We start from the raw sequence: 15,132 nt of genomic DNA on the forward strand, positions 1-15,132 counted from the left end.
TTGGAGGATTGGATGTTCTGTTGGATCTACGAAGAGAAGGTTGGTCCACAATGGCAGGTGGTGTGTGAGGAATAGTGGTAGTATAAGGTGCAGTAGTATTGTGGTCATCAATGTCATCCAAGGTATGTGAATGAGTGATATTAGGGGTAATATAAGGATCAGAAATGGTTTGATGTGCAGGTTTAAATGGGAAAATATGTTCAAAAAATTTTACATCTCTTGAAATAAAAATTTGTTTGGTGGAGAGGTCAAGGAGTTTGTAACATTTGTATCCCTTGGGATAACCCAGGAAAACAGCAGCAACAACCCTATGAGTGAACTTGTGTCTGCTAGATAAAAGGGTAGATGCATAGCATAAAGAGCCAAAAACTCTGAAATCAACATAGTTAGGAATCTTATCATACAAAATTTCAAAAGGTGACTTAGAATCCAGAATAAGGCTAGGAGTTCTATTCATGAGGAACACAGTAGTTTTGACACATTCACCCCAAATTTTAATGGAACATTAGATTGAAACATTAACGCACGAGCAATGTTCAGGATGTGTAAATGTTTTCTTTCAACCACACTGTTTTGTTGTGGTCTTTCTACACAAGAGAATTGATGAATGATACCTTTCTTGGAGAATAAATCAGTGAAAGAAAGTTCCTTGGCATTGTTAGACCTGAATGTTTTAGGAGTTTTATTGAATTGGGTTTCAATATAAGATAAGAATTGTGGTATGACAATAGCACAATCAGATTTATTTTTCAATAAGAAGATCCAAGTGAACCTGCTTTTGTCCTCAACAAGAGTTAAAAAGTATTTAAAACGATCATATGTAAGTTCCCTAAAGGGTCCCCAAATATCAGCATGTAGTAAATCAAAGAAGTTAGGACTAAAATGGTTAGGATTAGGGAAAGAAAGTCGGTTCTGCTTAGCAAGTTGGCAAGTGCTGCAATGAAAATGAGAATCAACAAAGGATAAAACAGCTTTATTGGCAATCAATTGTACACATTAATAGGAACATGACCTAATCTTTCATGCCAAGTATCATAGGAAACAAGGTTACAAGAATCAATGTTATTGAAGGTAAATTTTGACTTAGGAAAATAAAAGAACAGTAACCCTTGATCTTGTTTAGCGATGCCAATCCTCCTCATTGTCATGAGGTCCTGGAGTACAAAATTGTTAGATTGCATAGTAAACTGAAACTAGTTTTCATTAAGCAATTTAAGAAGTGAAAGGAGATTAAATCGAAATGATGGTATGAACAACACATTGTGCAAATGGATGTCATCATTTAGTTGAATACTTCCTATTCCTTCTATTTTTACTTTAGTGGAGTTAGGCAGCATAAGATAAGAATCAGATAAAGAGGTGTATGAATGGTACATGTTTCGATCACGACAAATATGAGAAGTAGCTCCTGAATCAATAACCCATCTATAAGTAATATTATGCAACAGAAAGAGTGTATTCATGCAAATACCTGTCACATTTGTAGGGACAGCTTCATCAGGATTGTCAAGTTTCATTTGATTGGTTAGGAAATTGATTAATTGCTGGCATTGAGCAGGTGTTAAATTGTCAGGTTTGTTCTGATTTAAAGGTTCTGGGCTTTCAAGAACTTGATTTGCAACAGGAGTTTGTCTATTCTTAAAGTTGTAGTTAGGAGGATATCCTACAAGCTTATAACATTTATCCTTTGTGTGACCCAATAAACCACAATATGCACATTTTGGCCTTTCCCTTCTATTGAATTTATAGTGATCAGCAGCAGAAGATTTTGTGGAAGAATTAACATCAAAAGCCATATTATCAGAGTTTATAGAGGGAGTGTGGGTTACAACAGTACCAATCTCTCTTTGTGTTTCTTCTTGAAGAACCAAAGAAAATACATTACCAATTGGAGGAAGTGGATCTGATAGAAGAATCTGACCACGAATTTGGGAGAAAGAATCGTTCAAACCCATCAAGAATGACATTACGTATTCTAAGTCATTGTAGACTTGAAGATGTTGCAAGCCTCCACAGGTGCATGGAAAAGAGGGTTTGTATCCTGATAAATCCTCCCAGATTGACTTTAGTTTAGTGTAATAGGTACTCACATCATCAGTTCCTTGTTGAAGAGATGTAAGTTGCCTCCTGAGTTGAAATATACGAGGACCATTTTTTCTGGAGAATCTTGATTTCAAATCATCCCAAATTTCTTTGGCGATATTTGCAAATAGTATGCTGGTTATAATTTCTTTGGAAACAGAATTATAAAGCCAAGAGATAACTACATTGTTCCCACGAATCCACGCAGCGTATGTAGGGTCATCAGCAGCAGGTCTTGGAAGAGAACCATCAACAAACGGAATCTTGTTCTTTACGGAAAGGGCCACCAACATAGCACGACTCCATGTTGTGTAATTTTTGTTATCGAGTGGCTGGGAGGCGAGAAAAAGGCCAGGGCCATCGGAATGATGAAGAAAGAGAGGATTGGTTGGGTCTGAACTGGGATCTTTGGGAGTTTTTGCCATGGGAGCAAGATTGCAGATGCAAAAAGGTCAAGAAGTGGAAGTATGTGCTCCTGATACCATATTGACTCTATCACAGTCTTGATAGTTCAGTATTAGAGAAAAGAGAAAACAAAACAGAGTGCTGAAGAATACATCAGAATTATATTGAATATCATGTATAAGATTACAAAGCTGTGTCTTGTATATATATGTGACTAAAAAAAACTAACTAACAACCTATAACAACCTAACAGTTAACCAATATACAGCTGTATATTGGTATATTCCAATAGTTACATTTTTTATACTTTATAGGGAAAAATTCAAGCATATGAATTGTAACGACCCACCCTAGGCCGTCACATCAATAACCAACCAAAATAAAATAATATAAAATAAAGAAAATAGAGCAAAAGTCAGCTACGCTAGAGTGTAATTATACAATAACATATAAATTGTTTCCAAAATATATAATATAATCTTCTATAGCAGAGTCATCATCCTTAGTAAAGTTATACAGTAATCCAAAAAGATAATATAATTACAATGTCATGAAAACATCAAAATAAGACACCCTAGGTGCTGGTCAAGCTCTAAACCTAGCCACTTCTCAAAGCAGCTATCCAAAAGACTCCTTGTTATCCCAAAGCCTCATACCTGATCTGCTCCCCCACATAGTGAGATCATCACAGTCCACATCATGGAAATATAAGGGTTAGCACATATAAAACCAATCATAGTACATCATAATAAAATATCATTAAACAAATATTTATCCACAGTATTTATCCAGACCAACAAGTCATTTTCAAGCTAAATATATACCAACCCAAAATATAATGTATACACGTCCATGCCAATATATACATATTTTATGATAATAAAATAATCCATAACCAATGTATACAATCCATACCATATGTATACATATTCCATATCCAAAACAAAGTCACACCACTATATAATCCATGATGTATAATCCATGATGTAACCAACACATCCAAACCAAATGTTGGCCTCAACACCATCCAAACCAAGTGTTGATACGGTGAAACATGTCAGCAACCCATGTCCCACGCCTAACCTCTTATGGAAAATATACAGTTGGATTACGTCGTCACGTAACCCTGGTGGGGCCACCTCATCCATCGGTATGACTCGGCCTAGACCCATACCGGTAGCAAATAGAATACTTAGAGGAGTACTTCAGAATCCACCTAACATCTGAAGTGGTTTATTATATAACCTTTGGAAAAGTTCCACATTGGAATCCTCACCATGGGATTCCCAAATTCCATATTTTTCCAAAGATTATATCCTGATCTCACCAAGAGATCTATCCATACCATAACCTTACTCCTTTAAGTCCTATTTACTTTTCCAAACCACATACACATAGCATATTCCATAATTAAACATAACCATAACCATGCCAATTTGTCAATATAATAATAATATAAATAATTAAATATCCAAAACAACCATCAATTGATCCAAATTATACTATATGAAATGAAAATCTCCACATAAAATAGCATATTAAAATTATACTATTCCTATCATGCTCATATATACTAGATTAATTTTATAAGCACTACCCTTACTTGGATAAACCTGAACTGAAACTCGGGCAGAACCTTCTCCTCTTTCTTGCTTAAACAAGAACCGAAACTCGGGCAGAATGAACCTCCACCTCTCTCCTTAAGCAAGGACCGAAACTCGGGCAGAATCTCATCTTCTCCCTCCTCTTTTCTCTCCCCTGGCAGAACCTCCTCTACTGGATTCCTCTTTCTCTCTCCTCTTTTCTTTTCTTTCTCTCTCTCTCCCTTCTCTTTCTCTCTCTCTCTCTTCTCTTTCTCTCTCTCTAAGATTTTCACTTCCCTCAGTATATTTTTTTCACCCCCTGGCCCCTATTTATAGGCAACCAGAGTCACCCGGAACGGCCCGTATTGAATTCGGAACGGCCCGTTCCGAATCTTTCAAATGTACGCAAATTTTTAAACTGGAACGGCCCGTTCTAAAATCGGAACGGCCTGTTCCCAAAAAGCAGAACGACCCGTTCTAAAATCAGAACGCCCCGTTCCGATACTCAGCCAGAACGGCCAGTTCTCCCTCCGGAACGGCCCGTTCTCCCTCCAGAACGGCTCGTTCCAAAACCAGAACGGCCTGTTCTCCTTTTGGAACGGCCCGTTCTGGGCCCGTTCTCACTAAAAAAATTTAGTATATTTTTTAAGCTTGGAACGGCCCGTTTTGCTTTTGGAACGACCCGTTCCAAGTTACCAAAACACCCCTTAAATTTTTTTAAAATTGCGAAAATGCCATCAGTAATAAAATTACAAGAATATCCCTATACCTTTATAAAATTTACGAAAATGCCATTGATAATAAAAAATGGGTATTACATGAATCAAATACATCATTTATTTTACAAGACATATCAACTCAAGCTTCTCTAGTTCATTATCTAGGAGGTCAATAACATTGTGGGCATGTCTAAGGTATAGAATTGGGACCTTTCCCTTCTCACATGTTTGGGTACACTAGACATTCGTATAATGAGATTTTTTCATCTTATCCTTCTTAAAGAGAATTGCAAAATTAGGTTATTGTTATGCATATTTTTTTATATAATGATTTATTCATGTTTACATTGAATCTAAATTGTCATGTGGATTTTATTCACTGATTAGTGTCTATTATTATTATTATTATTATTATTATTATTATTATTATTATTATTATTATTTATCTTAACTCGGTGGTTGTTGAATTATGAATTTTATTCACTGGTTCAAGTTCCTAACTTTGAGGTTATGTTGGTGCTTTGTGTCTGTTAATTACATGCTAAGTTTGTATGTAATAATGTTGTTTGCTTATTTTTGATTTTGATTCACTAGTCACTTTTCCTTCTTTTTATTTGTGTTAAATGTTGGCTTTATGGTTAAGTTGCTATATTTTTGTGTGTCTCTAGCTTAATATGGTCTTGTGGTCCATTAAATTTACATATAGTTGGTGATCTTAATGGTTTGTAGTCTTAAGTTTCCATTAATATTTCTATTTTTATGCATGTTTCCATATTTGATCAACAAAGACTTTGTTGCTTGTAGACTACTAACTTTAGGTGTGGATGAAATTCATTTTTCGTGGATAAAAATTGGTTGGGTTTGCTTAGTGTGTTAATTATTAGGTAAGGTAATCTTGCAATGTGAATTGTGAAGTGGGATTTTGGCTTGTTTATTGCCATTGGTTTCTCGTTCTTGGCAATTCAAGTTACCTAGGAAGTTTGAGTTAAAATGATGATGATAATGTATATTATACTCTTATACTTTGAAGAAATTAATGTGCTTTAGTTGTGTTGAGGTACGGGAGGAATTATTGGTTTCGCTGTTTAAATCACTAGTTGAAGAGAAAAAAAAATTGTTTTTTTTAGTTACTTGAGCTTTTAAATTTCCAATTTTAATGTAAAGTCATAGTTTGACATTAGTGATTATATCATGATATTGTTTGTTTAGGCATGACTTTTATGACCATATAGTTATGATAATTCATTACAATAAGTCTTGATTAATTATATGATTCTTGAGTAACATTAGGTACAAAATTATTAACATATATGTGTTTTTAATTAAAAAAATTTACGTAATGAATAAGGTAGTTAATGTTGGCTCAATCAAATACTTTATAGTATCACATTAAATAATTGAGACCAAATAAAGTAACTATTGATCATTTTGTGCATAGTAGACTAATTTAATTAAATTGGTGTTTCATTATAAGTCACTGCATTGAAATTACAATTGAATGAACAGAATAGAACATTAATTGAACAAAATAAAAGATTTGAAGAACGAGATAGAAGATTTGAGGAAATGATGATTTTGTTTGCTTAAAATTATCAAGACTAATTACCTTCTAACTTGGATATGTTCAATATATGACACTTTCTACCTCGTATATCATAACACATAAATAATACAATTTAAATACTTCATGTAAAATAATGAACTTAAAATCCATACAAGTAGAGAGAATCATGATCAGTAATATAAACTAACTTAATGAAAATAACAAAATTTCAAAGGAATTAAAACCAGAGTTCTCAATTTTGTAATAATGTGAAACAAACTTCAAATCTAGTCCTAATTATGTTCTAATGTCACATGTTCTTTCAAAGCACCTATCATGAAGCCTAAATTTCATGACCAATATCTTTAACATCGTGCTAATAATCACTTGCAAAAACCACAAGATTAACAACAAACAAACAAGGGAGTGACATCTTACTCTAGCTCACAGTATAGGAATGTCATCCAATGGCCAAACCCTAAACAAGATATATGTAATATTTTGAAACTCTGATGCAATATTATAAATTTTCTTATCATTATCTTATTCATAAAATAATATTTTTTAAATTTTTAGTTACCATATTTAAAATAAATAAATAAGTATAGATGTTTTATTTTAATACCTTATGATTTTTTTTTTATATTTTTAGCAAATTAAAATAGAAATATTTACTATTCGATTTTATTATAATTTTTTTAGAATAATATTTTAGTTATTATGATATATATATATATATGTATATATTTAAAATTACTAAAATTTAAAATGTTTAATATAAGTAATTATATTAAATTTTTTTATAAAAATATTATGAATGGGAAAAGAAAGAAAAAAAATTTTAAAAAAAATCTACAACTGAAAATCTGTTGCTGCTGTCACGTACACAATATCCTATCACCTTATCTCACATTTATTAATCTTTATCCCTAAATAACTAAACATGAAATAGGTAATTCAATTGTAACTATTAGGGAATAATAATAAATTAATTAATGAATAATAATTTTGCCTATAAATAGGCCAAGGAGGGATCATGAGTGAGAAAGGAGAGTGAGAAGTTAAAAAAAAAAGAGCACGAAGGAGAGATTGAAAAAGGGGAGAGAAAGGATTAGAGAAGAATACTGAAAAAAAATTTTACGCAGTTAACTCTTGATAAGTCTATGTACTAAGGTAAGAGGGGGGAGACATTTATCCTTTTAAATTTTATATACTATTATGTTGTTTATTTTATGTTATATCTATGTGTATTTATTTAGTAAGATATTCCTAATCTTATTTACTTGCTTAATCTATGATACTTTTTATTCTAAATAATTAATAAGGTGTTGTTAGTTTATGTTATTTAATTATTTTTATGATGTTTATCACTGTCATTTACTTGATTAATATTCTTTAAATGCATTCCATTTACATAAAATAAATTATATTAAATTTTAAATAATTAAAAATACTCAAACTTATTTAGCTTAATTATTTTTATATTAATGTTAACTATAATATAGTTCTATTAAAATATCCTAAGCTCATCTTGTTGTTATTTCTTTATATATTATAAAGATAAATATTATTTTATAGCCATAAGAATGAAAGTTCGAATTAATTTGTAGTTGGAGATTTACCTTAGAGATTTAAATGAGTAAAACATAAGGTGACTAGACTAGAATGTTATTATAATTCTTATTTATCCTGACTAGACACTACAAGTATAATTCAAATTTTTATATCAAGAAGAATTAATATATATTTATTAGTATTAGTTAAAAATATTTCTATGCATATTATTTAATTATTAATATTTATTGGATAATTGTTCTCACTCTTTAATTTTTTTTGTTTAAATTATTTAATTAATTATAAAAAAAATAGATGGATCTATCGGCAATACCTGACCCTTTTCCTTCTGTCATATCAACAGTATTTTCTAGGACCAGTTGAAGTGTGGATGTCGTTGCTAATTCGGTTACTTTTTATGAGGTGGAACTGTTGACTTTCATATTTTCTCCGACTCAAGAAGACCCTACGATTATTGATGGTCCTATAGTAGTTACCTTCTACCTACCCCTAGCCAATCATGTCAATCCTATAATAAATATGTATCAACCTATTATGTAAATATTGTAATAGAAGTGTGAGAAATAAGTAATTTATAATTACGTACGTTGTTGTAAATATTTTTAGAATAATATGTAATGTAATTATAAGCTAACTATACGTAAACAAGTTTACAAAATCTTCCTTTGTTTTTATGTACAAATATTATTAATGATATACTTGTGTTAACAACCTATAATATATATATATATATATATATATATATATATATAATATTATGCTTAATATTATATAAATTGGGCGTTACAATATACATATATAAGCAACATTAACATATTGGTAACAATAACACATTTAACTCTTTCATGACATAATAATTAAATAACACATAACATTAAGATGCATATGCAATGAATACAGACTACATATTATCATGCATATTCCACCAACAAAAATATCACATATCACATTTGTGGATTGTTGCTAGCAATATACATAAGTATCCTAGGAGTATATACCAAGTCACACCCTTAATACACTTTTACTAGAAGGACATACTACCAGGGTCTGGTTGGGATAACTGAGTTACGAAAGCTACATTTGATGCACACAAAGGGCGAGACTAGGACTTTTAAATCAAGCTATGCCCAAGGATTGATCACTAAGCTTTTACACAAAGGGGTCTTCCCTAGTGGTTATTTCATATCGTACCCTTAAATTTTTTTTTGTACATATGATGCATGTCAAGCAAACTTCATGCATAACATTTCACGTGATTTCATTAATTAACATACCACACGTCTTATCATATCATATCACAACTAAGCCTCACTTACATATCATCATATGACCCTCACAGGATCCGTACACATCTATATCAATGTTAAAAGCACATAAATCAATTCATACATAGCTCACAATATATCGTATCTAGCATAATCACACACCACAACTAGTTATCAACATTAAGTAATTCAATGATTACACATGTTCGTAGCTCAAACATAACAATTACACAACATCATCCGATACACCTCAAGATAGAATTATTATGAGATCATTTAATCATACGTTAACACCTTGACCATAGTCATTAAGTATTTAAGTCTATAACTTAACTAGTTTAACAACCTTATCAATATCACACATTAAGTCCTTAGACATCATTATCATCAAAACGCCTTAAGTCATTAGCAATCAACTTACATCATAACTTATTAATAATTGTTTTGTATCATAATTTATCATTCCTAACCATTGACATAAGAACCTCAAACCATTAATAAGATCAAACACTTAAAGGGTAAAACTATTCATCATCCTCATTTATAAGCTATATTTCCACAACTTAATCTTCTAAGACATCATATGATCCAAACATCTTACCTAGAGCTATATATATAATATCAAGTTGATATTAATTTTATTAGAAAATCAAGATAATTATCTATAAATTTTATGTTGACCTCAAGAGTTAATTCTACTATCTACCAATTTTGAAAAATACAAAATCGCAATATTTTAACCTAAATTTGACAGCTTGACGTTTTCTCACTAATTAGACCATAACTTGAGTTATAAACATCTTTTTTTATAGGTAATTCCAATGGAATTTGAATGACTACATCTAGGGCTACAACTTTCATGAAGATTAAAAAACCTAATTCTGACATTTAAGTTTACTAAAAAGACTTAAGACGTACGAATGCTACATTTTGTTCATAGAACATGAAGTTCATCTTATAACTCACATAACTTGATCATCCCTTAACATTTTTATGTGATTCTTGAGTCTAAACTATACCCCTAAATGTTTATTTTCTAACCCAACAATTGAAACTCAATTTCATTAATCACAGATAGAGAAGTCACATAAATACCAATGTATATTTATACTAGAATTTTCAAAATCAGGCACAACTTGCATCTAAACTTTCTTCTTCTAATTCAATTGGTAAAAACATAGATTAAAGTCTAAAATTACTCTATTATACCATCAATAATTCAAATTCAATCTCAATTTCAAATAATTTCATACTCATAACATCCCCTCATACAATCATCCAAATGCATTTACTTAGGGTTTTTATAGGAACCCACAGACAACTCAAATCATATCAACAAACATCAATGTACAAAAATTATAAATAAACATATTTCTCCTAACCCAAAAAAAAATTATAACAAACATCAATGCACATAAAACATTTGGGAAATATTAAAACTTATAAATAAATAATATATCAAATAAACATATTTTTTCTAACCCAAAAAATTATAACAAAATACAATAATTAATAATTAATAAATATATAATATACGAAATAAATATATTTCTTCCATTATAATTATAAATAAAATAAAATATATAAACAATAAACAATTATAAAAAAAACCATATTTTTCTCCAAATACTTACTATAACAAAATATCATGAAAATACATATTTCTCTAATAAATATTATACAAAAAAGTTTTTCAAAAATATTAATTATTTAATTAAAATACTCATAATTATTAAAAAAGACTCTAAAATATTTTATAAAACCCTTCAATTAATCAAAATATTCTTTTAATAATTTTAGAAAACTTGGAGTGTTACACAATAATTCACTAGTAGTGTTTCAAAATGGAATAACTTTTTTAATATCTAATATTGTAATTTTTATGTTTCTAATTATGATTTATGTTTATATTGCAGATTTCTGATCAAGGAAGTATATCAATAAATAGAACAAATTCTCAACGTGAAGAGGGGCGTGGGTGATAGCTCAAAAGCGGATTAATTATTTTGTAGTTGATTTGTACTTCATTTTAAGAATATTGGTAAAAACTATGTTAGTTTATATATTTTGAGGAGCATATACATGTTATGTTTCTATTTTTCTTCTTGTATGAGTGACTTCATGAGAATACTCTCCTTACCCTTTTACTACTATACTATCTTGTGTTAATTTCATATTTCATATTATATAGACTTACTACGATATGGTAGAAATATACATTTAGTTTATATATATAACTTGTAAATTGATTTCTTATTTGTTTTACTTGCTTTATTTAAGAAAAAGACCTTCTCAAACCACTATAACACAAAGAACTTTTAGTAACATTTGAAAAATGTTAGCTAATTGTGTATAAATGTTACTAAACTACTTTAGCAACATATTATCAAATGTTGTATAGGCAACATTTTTAATTTTAATTTAGATATTATTATCAATTATTATATTTTTTTATGTCTCCTAAATCCCTAGAAATTCTTCAAGAGAAGATTAAAGACATTCTTAATCAGTCACTACTAGTTATATATCAAATATCAAAGTTTATTTATTTTAAATATAACTATATGATTATATATACTCTTTATGAGTCATTCATTTATTCGATGTGAGACTTTAATTATGGGTAACAATGTGGAACTTTGATTCTAAAAGCAATTATAGTAACATTTTTCAAGAAAAATGTTACAAAACAACCTGTGACATTTTCTTACTCAATATGAGACTTTGATTTTGAAAAAAATAATATTGAAATAAAAAATGTTACTCTATCTATAATGACGTTTTTCAAAAAAATGATACAAAATAACCTATTTATTTAATATATAGCAATATTTTAACAAATATAAGAAAAAAATATTACTAAAGAGTTAAAATGTAATAGTAAATTATTATAATACACACACACACACACACATATATATATATATATATATATATATATAACAAAATAAAATTAGTAATTTATGTAAATAATAGTGTATGAACTTTTATCCACAAACAAGTGCAAGAATAAATGCTAAAATAAAAAAGTAATTAAAAAAATAGTAATAACGAGGGATAAACAACCCCTAATAAATACATGAGAAATGAGAACCGCCAACTAGACATGGCAATCTAACCCACCCCCGTGAGTACCCGCTCGAACCCGCCCCGATTTGGATGGAGAAAACTCGTGTTTATCGGGTTCAGGTTTGGGTTCGGGTTTTTCACAATTGATAAAATCGGGAGCGGGGGCGGGGATGTTAATACCCACCCCGCCCCCGCCCCCATACTTGCCCCCGCCCCCGTCCCGCTTAATAATATAATTAAAAAAATATTTTTATATATATATAAACCAAAATTAGAAATATTTATATGTAAAAATTTATATTATTTTACTTTTCTTTTATTTTTTTTAAATTATTCATATTTATTTAAAGAAAAAAAGAAGAAAAAAAATAGGAGCGGGGGTGGGGGCGGGGCAGGAAAACCCGAACCCCGTCCAGGGCGGGGATGAAGACCTAAATTTTATTCTCGGCGAGTATCGAGGGCGGGAGCGGGAGTGGGAGCGGTTTAAATTTGCGGAAACAAGGACGGGGAACGTAAAACCCGCTCCCGCCCCGTTGCCATGCCTACCCCCAACAATGGCTTTAGATTACCTAAAGTTTCATGACACTCAACAACTACTAGAGGTTAAAAACCATATGTAAGCATAATGCCATATATTATAATTTTTAACTTACTAGAGGTTTTTTTTTTTTTTTTTTTTTTTTTTTTTTTTTTTTTACTACATGAAATTAACCATCGAGGATTATGAAATTGTGGGCACTTAACTAGGGTTGTAAAACTGCAGGTAAATTTTGCATTTTTGATGGTTTAGGGTTTAGAAACTATTAGTAACACGTTACCACAAATTATTTGCCTACGAAAAGTGAAATTACAAGTAATCTATACTAATATATAAAGGGGTATCCTTTTCAGTAATCACTTTCGTCTCCATTTTTTTTTATTATTATACCTTTTTATTTTAAAAAATTTTTAAAAATATTTTTTAATCAAATTTAAGAACTTGAAATTAATGAATTAATCATAATACCAATTAGATCAATATATTTTTATTATTTAATTTTTATTTTATTTTTAATAGAGGTACGAAGTACCTCGACTCCACTAGTGTCTTTAACGAGAGTTCTAATCCTGGGTAAATTCAAAATTAATATATGTTAAATCTAATTTTTTTTGGGTAAATTTTGTACCTAATTAGTTAAGTTTTGTATATATATATATATATATATATATATATATATAATAATAATAATAATAATAATAATTTTCATTCATGTATTATGTGACACCCTCTACCCCAACATACATATACAATCATTTAAAAAAAATGTTTTAATTAAAATCTTTCATAAATAAAACCAAATTCTCAAATATCTTACGTAGAGGATTCACATTCATAAACTCATAAACAATATCTTCAACACGGAAATTACAAAGAAATAAAATTGAGTTTTCAAATAGTTTAATAGAAATAGCATCCTAAACTAAGCCTATCTATGCCCCGATGTCACATATCCTATCAGAGCATCCCAACTGAAGCCTAAGCCTCATCACCAACATTCTCATGCTGATGATCACCTGCAACACAATTTAAACACAAACAAATAACAACAAGGGAGTGAGAAACATCTCACTCAGGTTCAGGTGCAGAAATAAAGGTTAGATAGCACACACACACAACAAACATATTACAAGTCATAAACATCAATCACATATAAACAATGCACATATATAATCAGTATCACATGTATACTCATTTATCATGCAATGATATCATGGACTCGACTTATAAATGCATGTGGCGCCAGTCACGTGTCTCATCACATATCTCATCATTTCATCATTGGTGACCTAAGGTACACCTTGTTAGCCTGTTAAATCACCAATGATCCTAAGGTACACCTCGTTAGCTTGTTACATCATCAGTGACCCTAAAGTACACCTTGTTAGCTTGTTACATCACCAGTAACCCTAAAGTACACCTTGTTAGCTTGTTACATCACCAGTGACCTTAAGGTACACCTTGTTAGCTCATATATGCACATGATGCATGTCACACGTTCACAAACTCATAGACTCATTACTTCACTTGTCATGAAATTTCATATCTTATCACATTTCACATTCTCATAGTCATATCTTATCTCATCTCATCACATTTCACATCCTCATAATCATAGTGTTAACATTAGCACATTCTCATTCACATCATGCCTCATGTCATTTGTTCATGTTCCACATAGTTATACTCATAATTATTCTCATAGGGTTTCACACAGAAATCCCCAAAGCACTCTAATTCATATAAAAACTTATCTAATTTTGACATCAAATACATATCCACACTCTACATCACACAAGGAGCGCAATATAACATTCAGAAAGCAAAACAGAAAATATTAATATTTTGCTTTTTTCTCATATAGTTCTCTCAGGAACCCATATAACACTATAATTCATGTCAAAACATATTTATTCTTAAAATTAATTACATATTCACACATTACATCCGACATGGAACATAACAGAACAATCAGAAGACAAAACAGAAAATATTCATATTTTGCCTGTTCCTAGAAGCATGCATCAGACAAGGGGTTGTAGGCTAATCCAGCTATCCAACAATTATTCCCACACCCCCGAACGAGGTTTCTCACTCTCCCGTACCTGGGTGAGTAGAAGACGAAGCTAAAGCGAAATCTAGTTGATCTCCTTCTCTTGGTTCTCCTTGGTCTCCAGATGTGTCCAGAAACACTGCCAGAGTGCTCTATTTATAGATTTCAAGAGTGGCCAGAACGGCCCGTTTCGAATCCGGAATGGCCCGTTCTAGATCCTTTCATCATGTATTAAATTCTCATCTAGAATGGCCCGTTCTAAAACCTGAACGGCCCGTTCTCAACTAGGATTACAAGCTT

At 30.6% G+C, this 15,132-nt stretch overlaps 1 protein-coding gene across 1 annotated transcript; it reads right to left on the bottom strand.

The window, feature by feature from the left end:
* Positions 1-1,193: 1,193 nt before the first annotated feature.
* On the bottom strand, positions 1,194-2,507 carry LOC109793619 (retrovirus-related Pol polyprotein from transposon RE1). Its single transcript, XM_020353084.2, has one exon. It carries the CDS (start codon positions 2,505-2,507, stop codon positions 1,194-1,196), a length of 1,314 nt encoding a protein of 437 aa, XP_020208673.2.
* Between the last annotated feature and the right edge of the window lie 12,625 nt (positions 2,508-15,132).

Source organism: Cajanus cajan, chromosome 1 (genome assembly GCF_000230855.2).
Source record: "Cajanus cajan strain Asha chromosome 1, NIPB_CcT2T_4, whole genome shotgun sequence".
Taxonomy (NCBI): Eukaryota; Viridiplantae; Streptophyta; class Magnoliopsida; order Fabales; family Fabaceae; genus Cajanus; species Cajanus cajan.

Coding starts and splice junctions, on each gene's coding strand:
- LOC109793619 (XM_020353084.2), bottom strand. CDS start 2,507: ATGGCAAAAACTCCCAAAGATCCCAGTTCAGACCCAACCAATCCTCTC.